At 41.4% G+C, this 12,751-nt stretch overlaps 1 protein-coding gene across 1 annotated transcript; it reads left to right on the top strand.

Moving 5' to 3' along the window:
* The first annotated feature begins 798 nt into the window (after positions 1-798).
* On the top strand, positions 799-11,621 carry meox1 (mesenchyme homeobox 1). The gene is made up of 3 exons (XM_020644977.3): positions 799-1,744; positions 6,519-6,691; positions 10,234-11,621. Exons 1-3 carry the CDS (start codon positions 1,237-1,239, stop codon positions 10,354-10,356), a joined length of 804 nt encoding a protein of 267 aa, XP_020500633.1. The 5' UTR covers positions 799-1,236; the 3' UTR covers positions 10,357-11,621.
* Positions 11,622-12,751: the final 1,130 nt, after the last annotated feature.

The following is a 12,751-nucleotide window of genomic DNA, read 5'->3' as shown; positions in this document are numbered from 1 at the left end:
CGTTACATCCCTGATAATAACATCTCAGTTCATCCAAATGTGAAAAAATCATGACTTTTGTCACAAGCAATGGAATGCACACTAAAAAAAATAGAACAACCTCTCAGTCGCAGCGTTTGCTCTGAGAAAATATTAACAAGCAGTGTTTGAAATATAGCTCTGAAATGTTATATTGTGAGAAACCTCAAGAGGTGTGAGAGCCTGCACAGCCTGAATCAAATCCAGTCGTCCTATCACCTCGGAGCTAAAGAAAGTCCAGCCAGGTGGATTTGGGTGTGTAGCGTCACACACACACACACACACACACACACACACACACACACACACACACACACACACAGAAAGTCATAAAAACAGGGCGAGAAAAAAGGAGTTTTCAGATTGGAGAGGACAGGCAGGGATCAGGGTGCACGGGGAAATGGTTGGGGGTTAACTTTCCTCTAAAGGGTGTCAAAAAAAAAAAAGGAACTAAATTGGGTGTCAGAAAGCGCTAAGGAGCTGAAATGAGTCGGGGGGTCCACAGCTCTTATGTGGGTGGGTGCGGGCTTTATATTTTTTTATAGACAATGTCCCTTTAAAAAAGCCTCACGTCTGGAAAGCCCATTAGATGTGCATATAAAATTTCCCCTTGTGATTAATAGTTGATGAGGCAGGGGTTGGTTTGAGGGTACTACCAACATGTGGCCGTGCAGGGCTCCTCCCCTGCAATCTCACGTTACACTCCATAAACTTGCCACTCTTTCCCACCTAAACGTTTTTTTTTTTTTTTAAACGGGGAGGAGGGCTCGCCTGTCAAGAATGCCTTAGAAGAGTTGTGAAAACAGCCAGCCCGAGGAGGGGAGTCATGCAGTTAGCGGATGCAGCTCTCCCGCCGAGCCACAAGCCAGTCAGATCAGTCGGTGAGAGGTAGAGGAGCAAGAGAGTGTGTGTGAGAGGACAGCACGGACAGAGAGGGGGGGAAAGTGTGTGAGAGGACCCGAGGCTCCGAAAAGGACGTCACACTCGCTCCCAGAGAGAGAGAGAGAGAGAGAGAGAGAGGGAAACAACGCGCTGTCACAGGAAGGCGTCTGTCCTCGCACTGTGGAAGAGTCAACAGCCTGCAGTGAGACCATGATGTGCATTTAGGCAGCTGAGGGGGATTTTTTCTCACATTTCCAACTCCTAATTAGAAGATTTTCAACTTCTCCACAAGGGAAAAATACTTTCATTAAGACTTTTTGAGGTTTCTGCATCGTTATGGATCAACCAGCCAGCAGCTGCATGCGGAGCGCCCACCCCAGCAGCTCCATCTGGGGCTGCATGAGAAACCCTCACTCGGGCGTCCCAGGAGCCAACCTGCAGTCGCCCTACCAGCAGGCCCCTTTCTCCCTGCACCAGAAGCCCGAGTTCCTGACCTACACGGACTTCACCAGCTCCTGCCTGGTGCCGCCCGCCCCTCACGGCGCCTACCCCCGAGACGACAGACTGTACCAGGAGAGCCAGGCTTACCAGAGATCCGACTGGCAGTTCAACCCCTGCGAGACGCGGGTGAGAGCGCCCGAGGCCTGCCCCCCGCCCATCGTCGCCCCGGTAGCAGTATGCTCAAACGGAGGTGGAGGCCCCGACCTGGAGAACTCTGTAGGGGGGGGAGACAGGCTGCCGGGAGCTGCGTCCGGCTGCCTCGAGGGAGAGTACTCGCCGCAGAGCGTGGCGTCGGCCGACTCGGACAAGAAGAGCTCCAGTAAGAGGAAGAGAGACGTCACAGGTGAGTGAGGTGGGGATGGATGGATGGGAGAGGCAGCTGGGGCGAGTTAGGGAGAGAAGCGCTTCCAAAAAAGTCATCACAGGAGGGTTTAGAAAAGAAAACTTTAGAATTATAAAATGCACATTTGGGAATATTAATAATGTCGATAATGATTTGTCGACTGGACGCTGAGACGCAGCACGACTTTTGATTTAGCAAAAAGGACAAAAAATGGAAACTGACCTTCTGCACAGAGGCGTAAATCAAAGTTTGAAAAAAAATGTCCAACATACCTCAAGGTCGAGAGTTTCCTCCACCTCCATCACAGCTGGCAGGGACAACAAATCCTCTCTCTGCGTTTCCTCACTTATTTCATCTTCAGGTTTTTCTCTTTACCAGATCAGTGTGTGAGAGGTTAGCGGGGTGAAAGACACACACTTCAAAAAATAGCGGTCGCATCCTCTTATTGTGTAAGAGGCTTTCAGAAGGCCCGAACCATGAACGAGATGTGCGAGAGTTTCATTGCGCTGATGCATCCGTTGGAAATGGACTATTGTTTAATAAGAGATGAGCGCACTCAGGATGACATCAGGCTTCTGTAAGGGGGGGAGGGGGAGGGGGAGCGGGAGGGGGAGCGAGGGGGGGTGAGGCATCACAGGTGTTTCAGACTGAATCATCATTCTGTGGTGGAGATTTAAGAGTCTGTAGGGATAAAATGAATACAAAATTAAAGTGTAACATTTCTTCTCACAGAGATTTATTGTCAGTTAAGAACTTTTTTCTAAACTTTTTTCCACTGAAGCGTCTAAAAAGTAAAACGTCACCAAAACACCAGTAAACAAAAATGACTTAAATATTTACTGTGAATTCAGCCCTTGTATTAAATCACTCTGTTTTGCTAAAGAATGCATGTGTGTATCTTTATATATATATAACAGCTGAGATACACCTCTGTATGCTTTTGGATTAGGGTGCAATTTATCACCCATCTCAGATTTCCTTCTGGCTAATAGGAAGCAAAAAGAAAGCGATATCCATGACCAACCTGTTCCTTAAAGTGTCACACATAACAAAACCAAAACTGGTGAAAAGGACTAAAGACAATATTTTAGTTTGAATAAGAATCAAAATAAGAAAATACTCCAAAGCGTTCACGTTTCATCAGTGAAAGAGCTCGGCCTGTTTGCTTTGTGATGATTTCTGCATTTATTATCAGGCCGGCCTTTTTATTAACATAAAGATAGAACCAGTTTGATATCAGTGCTGGACGTTTTTATTTAATGCTGAAGTGGACGTTTGTAAAGCTGAAGAAAGCTTTTTGCCCAATTTATAAAAGAGGTTTGGTCGTAGTGACATGAAGAAAAAAAAAGCTTTATTTTATCAAGTTTCCTGCGTCATAAACAAACATTTAAAAACACACAGACGTCATCCAGCAGTGCGTCTGAACTTCATCCTTATTAGCATTTATGTCTGATTTGAAAGAGCACAGATGATATTATTAATAAAAGTTACATGACTAATGTCTTCAACAGCCTAATGAAAGGGGATTGTGGGGGCGTGCAGACCCCCCCCCCCCCCCCCCCTTCCTCCCTTACCTTGTTGTAACCTCCCTCACTACACTGAAAACATGCCAGACCACGTCTGGTAAAATCACTCTGCCTCTGAGCCCACTTTTTACATTCTTATCCATTGACATTTTCCTGTCGTTAAGCCGTAACACAATCTCCCACTGAGTGCATGCAACATGTCTGACCACTACATCAGCTCGGGGTTTGTAGAAGAAGAAAAAAAAAAAAAGAGAGAGAGAGAGACACATTCGGTCTTTGTGTTGACTCGCTGCTAGAGCGTATATTAGGAAAATGTCCTGAAGGCATTCACATTAGAGACAGAGTGTGTGTGTGTGTGTGTGTGTGTGTGTGTGTGTGTGTTTATACAGATATGGAAATGTGGAGCATGTGTCCAAAAAAAGTCTGAACTTTTTATCTGACGCTGATTCTCATTCAACGTGTGACCACTGATTCTGCTTATTAAGAAAACAAAATAACAACATAACAAACTGTATTCAATGTTTTATCTGAACAGGTTGTGTATAGAGAGGTTACTGGGATAATTTAAGTTGTGAATTGTTGCTTTAAAAATAAAATTTACTTTAAAAAAAGAATATTTGGGGTGCTGGTTAGTGCACGTGCCATGTACAGAGGCTACAGTCCTCTAAGCGGGCATCCCAGGTTCAAATCCGGCATGTGGCTCCTTTCCTGCATGATGTTCCACTCTCTCTCTCTCTCTCTCTCTCTCTCTCTCTCCTGGTTTCTGATTCTATCCACTGACCTGTCTCTAAAATAAAAGGCACAAAAATTAAATAAACAAATAAGAAAATAATTGATTACATTGTCTAATAAATCCAAAAGTATTTTAATTAAGTATTTTTTTTTTACGAGAAATAAAACAAAAAGTAGTATTTGACACACTGAATGTAAATGTGCAGAATATGAACATTTAACAGATTTATTGTGACACACTTTAATACTTTAAGTTAAAATGAGAACTATATTTTTTTCTATTTCTGTCCTGATGCATCAGTTTCAGTGTACACACAGTTAACAAGTGAAAAAATCTAATATGGGTGTGATTAAATATATAAAAAGGAGTAGCTAGTAGTAGTAGTGTTATGATTTGTAAAAGAGTAATTAATAACAGTTCAACACGTGTGTAAATTATTCTCAGGTGACTCAAGACCTTTAAAAAGTCTTAAACTTCTGAGTGTTAATTATTCATGTTATAAAGCGGTGAACAACCAGTCCATACACAGCTATAAAAACCTGTAATATTTTTATACAGCTACATCATTAAGTCCAATAAACCTTTTACTGTATGATTATTATTATAGGCTGTATATATACCAGGTGTGTGTTTATAGAAATACACACTAACACCTCTTACCTGCTACATCATAAAGTGTTTTTAAAGTTTGTAATACTGCTGACAAATGGTGGAGAAGAAGCTTTAAATTAAAAGCAACCAATAAAAAGTCCTAATTGAAGTCCTGCACAAACACACACACACACACACACACACACACACACACACACACACACACACACACACACGTTGAGCCATCAGTCACACCTGTTGTTTTCACCTGTGGTCTCTGCTTTTAAAACTATCTCTAAACTACAGCAGCTTTAATTCTGTCCCCCCCCCCCCCCCCCCCCCTGCTGGGTGCAGAAGCTTTCTCCCCCCTGCAAGTTTACGGTCTCTGGCTGTGCTGGATATTTATTGGGGGGGGGGGGGGGGGGGCTGTTTAGTGGGACCCAGTGTGTGTGCCCCAGCTGCCAGGTGTTCAGTCTGACTAAACCTGCTCCCCACCAGAGCTGACCAAGCAACGGCACACTCGGGGCAGCGCGTCATTAATGACACTTCAAGAAGAAGAAGAAGAAGGATTCTTTGGGCACTGCAGCACAAACACACACACATGCACACACACACACACACACACACACACACACACACACACACACACACACACACACACACCCACACACACACACACACACACACACACACGCACACACGTCCTGGTCCTGCACAGTCACATCTGGCCCAGGTACTGCAGTCCTTTTCATCGTCTGGCTCGTTGCTCTGGCAAGCACAGAGAAAACTTCTCACTTTGACAAATTAGAACCATTTTCTTAAGATTACCTCAGCTGCTGCTGCTGCTGGTGTCGCTACCATTACACAATTATTACCCAATGTCTTTCTCTTTAATACACCAGAGAGGTTCACTGGGAGTTAAATCAACGTGCTTCCATTTCTGATTACAAATAAGGTTTAATTTTATTTTAAGGAAGACCGGAAACTTAAGATATTTAGAAATAAAGAGAATATGTCTTGTCTGATGCTTCATTTTCTTTTTTGAATCTTAAACCCACATTTCCTCGTCGACTTTTCCAAACAGACCGCCACCTTCATAAAGATATCTCCGGGGTTTTTCCTCCTGATGTATTTGCTGTCAGGTAGAGATGAGTTAATGTGAATCTCCCCCTCAGTCGTCCGGAGGGAAACCTTCTGACACACACCCGCGCAGCGCTCGGACCTGGACACATCCGCACCTTTGTTCTTTTGTTAGAAGCTTTAACGATGTTCCGCTGCATTCCTCTGCTAACTCGGTCCCTCTGTGGCGGGGCCGGTGGCCCCTGCCCTGCGAAGATATTCTCTCACACATACCAGGGACGAAGGTTTACAAGCACACATTTTCATGAAGTTAAATATGCGTACACATGAAGAGAGATAAGCAAGACAATACATCTTCAAGCACAGCGTGGCACATGCTCATTTTGACTCCCGCTGCAGGTGAACAGGACTCATGAGCTCAGGTCAGGGTGGTCCCGTTTTAAAGTGCTGGTTTTGGTGTTTACTATATGAGGGGGCCCCCATTTAAGAGTCTGTAGAGTTGTGGTTTGTTGGTCGGAAAGGTCCTTGAGGTCTGTTTAATAGTCCACTGGAGGCTGGTCAAGAAATGAGTGGAGAGCTAATTGGAATCAGAGAAGCTGTGGATGAAATGAAACCAAGAGGGTTGAGTGGTAGAAAGGAAAACAGGACGCCTGTTGACTCGGCCGCAAATGTTGAATCATTTTATTTTAAAAAAAAAACAAATTCTCACAATTTTAGACAAAAAGAAATCAAAATATGTGCATGAAAAAGTGTGAATTTGTTTGCAGCACCCATTAAAGAAAGCACTAAATGTGTCTGCTGCTCACGCTTCATGATATCTGTTTTTCTTTCTGTCTCCCTCCAGATATCCAGGATTCCAGTTTTAAGGTGGACTCCAGCTGCAAAGCGAGGAAAGAGCGCACGGCGTTCACCAAAGAGCAGCTGAGAGAGCTGGAAGCCGAGTTCACCCACCACAACTACCTGACCAGACTCCGGCGCTACGAGATCGCTGTCAACCTGGACCTCACAGAGAGACAGGTACTACGACAATCCTCTCACACAGGAAAAACAAGACACAAATATTATCACTACATATCGGCCCTTTCTTCTGTCCGTGTGTCGATTACAGCTCTTAAATAAGAAATAAAAAGTTGAATAGCATTCTTTTTTTTCAACACAGTCAAAGAATCTCTGATTTTACAACAAATTCAAACAAATGAAAGCTCCCAAAAAATCATCAGAGGGTTCTGAGATTCATGTGACAAATTCAAAAAGACTCAAAAAAAGTTAACTCAAATTCAAATACCTTTATTTATCCGTTAGGAACAGTCGTTTAAAAAGCTTCAGTGCAAACACAGCTCGCATGAATGACAGCACAGCACAAAAAACAAACCACACACACGTATCACGTATCACACATCAACATCCAAAGTGTAATCAAAGAGTCCTGAGTGGGTGAAGCTCGTAGGCCGTAATGATGCACGACAGATCAGTAATGAATAATGCTAAAGGTTCTAGGGTTGAAAATAAATAAACATTCAAGTTCACTTTTGAGATATATATAAAGAAAATCTGATAAATATGTAATGAAAGGTTAAAAAGAGTGGTGTTAAAAATAAAGTGTAAAAAATAAAATGTAAGAAAATGTTTTTTTGAGGGCTTGATTTAGATTTAAGTTTTTTTTACATCTTTACTTTTCACAAAAATCTGGAAAAATGTCTGGAAAAGTTTCACCAAAATCACAAACAGCTTGATAGTTGTATAAAGTTGATGCAAAATAAATAAACTGTACAAAAAACGAGAAAACACACACTTCTAAACGGGATAGGGCAGGTGCAGAGTCGAGGAAAAGAATCACCCTGCAGAAAAAAATATGAAAAAGAAAAAAAAGAAATGAAACAGGGTTTGCATCAACACGTTTTCTTTTCAGAGCAGATCAAACACAGTCAGCAATGAGGACCAGAGGGACGTATCGAGCGCACACGCTCTTCATCAGACTCGGGGTCACATTGTACTGCGACACATGAACACTGTCACATGAGCAATCACAGACAAATGTGTGCCTACAATTCAAGACGTGATACCATGTAGGGGAAACATATTGCAGCATGGAAACACTTAAATCCCATAATAACACACAATCAAAATACACAACCTCAAATTTACACATATGAATATAACATGTGCAAAGAGGAAAAACGCTCACACAGGGTTTAACGATAATAACATCAGGGCTATGTGTCGTTAAAAAATAAGTACATCTCACTAAAGAGGCGCCGCTATATGTCCTATATCTGGTGTTTCATAAACAGTCAGAGAGACCGAGATAAAGATAGGTAAGTGGTCGACCACGTCCACAGAGTCCATTGTGATCACTTGGATAAAATGGACAGTACCCACAGTTTTCTAGATGTCTCTCCTACGTCATGACATCACAAATCCCTGCATACGAAATATAATGAAATGCTTTTTCCACCATATTTGCCATCCTGTGGTTGTCGCACGACGACACGCAGCTCCTATGATCGTGCGGCTGCAGACTTGATGAAATCAGAAGAACACGTGTCGATGCCGCTGGATTAAACGTCAGCCCGCTGGCAGACCCGCGGTGTCCCCGCTTCATCCTAATGAGGCAGCGGTGCCACAGTGACCACACATACTGCCGTCTGCTCCATAATCTGTTTCCCAGATCTCCTGAACACACACACACACACACACACACACACACACACACACACACACACACACACACACACAGACTCGCTCACACAGCCAGGTTCCATCTTCACTTTGAGCTCCCAGTGAAACCTGTCGACTATTTTCCGACTCATCCTACACACTCTTGGCTTTCATCTGTCCTCTCAATCAATCACAGCGAGGAGAAAGACCCCCGAGATGAAGCCTGTGGGAGCGGATTCTTCTGAATCCACGAGTTAAGGTGGAAATTGTTAGCAGTTTGTAGAGAGAAGAAGTCGCCTTAAAACTTCTGTGGCCTGAGATTCTCAAAAAAATCTGCACTTTGTATCTCGAGACTTCTAGAATTTAAAATGTAGTTTAACTCTTTTATGTGATCGTTGCTGTCCAAGGAAAATCACAGCACTGGAGAGTTTAAACTTTTAATAAATTAAGGAAATAACTTTGACATCCTGTCTTTGTATTATCACATTAACAGGTTTAAATTTGTTTTATTTGCTTCAAATGTTCTGGCTGGTTCAGTGTTGTCAATCGCAGACTTCACAATAGAAACTCTCTCATCTGTTCTCCTTCCACATTTTTACTGTAATTATCTTTCGTCTCAGGAAGTGTGTGTTTGTTTCTATTCTTGGCCGGACGGTAAAACCATGATATCATTCTCATTTCTGAGCAGTGCAATGACACGGATGAGCACAATCCACACAGGGAGTACATCCTGTGTAGGCTGACATCCTCATAGTTGACTCTTTTGACCTCCTGTCTATACGATACTCTCTGTCTGCATTGGCTGAGATTTTTGAGCCAGAACTAAACACTCTCCATGGACAATTCATGCTCCATGCAAGGCCAACGCAAGCGGAGCCAGTTTATATACTTCCATGGGAGATTTAAAGGGGGATTATTTGTCTGTTTTTCTGCTGACCATGCTGTACATGTTGCTAAAAATTGCCAAACAGAGAGGAAACCCACAGTTATCAAGTTCAAAATTTGAAGAAAAAACATTGTACCAGTTTCTGTTATCAAGTGTAGATCCTAATTGATCAAACTTTTCATGATACATACATAATGTATTTATTTATTATGCATTCAATTCTAGGAGAGTTGTGACTAATGATACATTTTTTAACTATTACCCAAATGTTTGGTTTCTAAAATGTCAGAGGGATGTCTTCAGATTATTTGTTTTGTATAACCAACTGTCCCAAACCTCAACATTTTCAATTTGTTATCATAAAATCTGCAAAATTTTCGTAAACTGTTTAATCATTGGTTACAAAAATACCAAATGATTAAGAAGTTATTAATTGAAGATTTCAAAACATGCCAAAACTCATATTCATCATAACTTTTTTGTATACTGACGTCACAATAATTATTGTGTCTATATGCCAATGACACTATTTAATTTTTTATCTCTATCGCTACTGATGACACTGTATTTAATTTGTCTCTATGTGCTGATGACAATAATTGGCCCCATTCAGATGTTGAAAATATAATGTAGGGAGGCCAAATATTTCAGCTTTTGGAGTGTGATCGTTTTAATTATTGTCTCTATATGCTGATGACACTGTATTTAATTATTGTTTCTATATGCTGATGACACTGTATTTAATTTGTCTCTATATGCTGATGACACTATTTAATTTGTCTCTATATGCTGATGACACTGTATTTAATTTGTCTCTATATGCTGATGACACTGTATTTAATTATTGTTTCTATATGCTGATGACACTGTATTTAATTATTGTTTCTATATGCTGATGACACTGTATTTAATTTGTCTCTATATGCTGATGACACTGTATTTACCCTTAAAGCTGAATTGACACTTTTTGTATCTGACTCTAAATTCTAATTGAGACCTTTCTTTCTTTCTCCAGGTGAAAGTGTGGTTCCAGAACAGGAGGATGAAGTGGAAGAGGGTAAAGGGAGGACAGTCCTCTTCCCCCAACGACCTGGAAAACGACGACATAGACTCGGCTGCCTCGCCCAGCTCTGAGTGAAAACAGCTGGTCTGCATTTTGTGAAAGAGATGTGAACGAAATATAAACCCAGAAGGACAACTGGACATCTTGTGGAACCCTTTTTTTTTTTTGGAAAGCTGCAGGAATCACAACAATTTTTAGAAACTCTTAAATTCCAAAGGAGAAATCACTGAACCTCTCCTTTGCTGTTGTAAATAGTCCATTTTTGTCCATGATGAACTGCATTCTGATACTTTATTGATAAATAATCTTGTCAAAGGCCGCCTCTTGTAGCATTGACTGTGATTAAATATTAGAGATGATACTTGGTGGTCATTGTAGATCAGTGACAAAGTCCAGGCAGCAGCTTAAAGGCCACTGATGACATATCAAACCGTGATGTGATGGTGTTTGAGTTCATCCCCTTTGGTTCCCATCATGAAACCTTTGACGCTTGACTACAACCACCTGGGAAAACTCAGACTGCACAAGTTTTGCCAAGCCATAAGTGCCTCCAAATCAGATTTTTTTTTTTTTTTGAGTATTGTCAGTTTTCTTTTTCCTAGGATATAGTGTTTTTTCTGTCAAGCATTTTTTTCTATTCTTTTATACATTTTGAATGTTATAGATGAAATACAGATGTTGCCTGTTTCTGCAAAAAGAATAAATCATCTGCAAAATGGGGAAAAAAATCTTGATAATTTCTTCCACCCGCAACAATCGAGTTAGGATTGGACGGTAGGCTGTTGTGTTTTCTTGGCTGATGGTGTTATCGCGTGTAGATCTTTGGATCAGACATGATGATATCCACAGACTTGACAACAAAATTATAACTGAGGGGTTTGCTTCCATTCGCTTTTGAAGTTGGAAACTGGCATCATTAGTTATAAATCCTGTGTGTGTGTGTGATTGCATGCTTCCTTACAGAAATATTTAATTTTTCCAGAGTAATGTCAAATTATTTTTGAAGTTATTAAAACAGGACTGTGCTGATTTATGGCACCAAAAAAGCCTCATACAGACATAAGAAAACTACTTTTCTACCAACAGAAACATTAAAGCTGCATTATTCAGACTTTTTATTTGCATCAACAAAAAAAGCAACCACTCAAAATGAACTATGAACTTCTGTTATAAGCCTGGCCCTGAGCTGTATTTTAGCACCTTTTAGTTTATTGTTTTGGTTGTGACACCATACCTCTAATGTTCGGTTCTTTCAATGCGTTCATCACCTTGTTTAGGTTGAATCAGCTTTTTTCCCGCCGAAAATCATTTATGACACAACTGAAGCTCATGAATTATGAGCTCACACTATACGGTCTGATTGTCCAGAATGAACTGAGTGCTTACATTGTACGTGGTAAATCGGGATGGAGCATTGACATTTGGCATTAAAGTTTCAGCTGAAAACTCCGACCGACAGAGGTCAAAGTCAGATCTCTTTGTGTTTCAGTTGCCTCATATGCACAGCTGAAATACAAATACTGTCGAAAACTCTCACACATGAGCACACACTCTGAATCTCCAACAAACACGAGGTAGGGTGATAGGAAGGTGAAAAGATGCAAGAAACAAGCATGTCTGCCGTTGGCATGGTGATTACAGACGGTGTCTGTTTGTTTGTGGGGAAGCGATCAGGAAAAAAGCCTGTAAGTTAGGGAATCAGCTCGTGGCTCTGCTCTCACCGTGTGAAAATATGCCGGTCGGGAGCAGCTGATCAGACCCTCGTGCCCCCCCCTTTGTACACTGCACCTCAAACAACATGCTATTTAGCTAAAATTCAGCTGACGTGCGACTCAAAATGGGACAGAAACAGCCTCAACTCAAGTCCTAACCCTGACCTAACTAAAATCTACCAAAAAGTAACTTCTTCTGGTTCAAAGGTCATGACCACAATCTTCAAAAACATGTTTGCAAAATGAACTTAGTTTTATGTTAGTGTTGAGTTAGCAGCTCGTTCCCCTGAAGTGTTGCTTTCAATAACTGTGGCTTAAAACTTCAGCTGAACTCTTGGTTTGCTTCAAGTTGACATGGAAACATCACCTGGTTTGGTAAAATCAATATAAAAACCTTCTTAAAATGCATACAAACCTAATAAACTATAATCAAACTAATGACTGGCAATGCATTCAGCTTCAGTGTTCTTTTGCCAACACCTTAGAGGTAACAGTCACATTATTGTATATCAGGTCAAGTCTTCCTGTATAGGGACTGCAGTGTGTAGTCTGGGGTGACCTGCTAAGCACTACACAAAATCCTTTCCTATGATGACATAATTATCTTCATTGATATCTCACATATGGGTCAAATGTCCCTGAGAAGATCAGAATCAGCTCTCCTGATCCTGTCTGTATAGCTCTGTAATCCTGAAGGATGTTTTTATACCGCAGAGTGGTCTCCTGCAGACCAAACGTAGATCACTCTGATTGGTCTG

The sequence above is a fragment of the Labrus bergylta genome, chromosome 21, assembly GCF_963930695.1.
Source record: "Labrus bergylta chromosome 21, fLabBer1.1, whole genome shotgun sequence".
Taxonomy (NCBI): Eukaryota; Metazoa; Chordata; class Actinopteri; order Labriformes; family Labridae; genus Labrus; species Labrus bergylta.
This window is presented reverse-complemented; position numbering and strand designations above follow the sequence as displayed.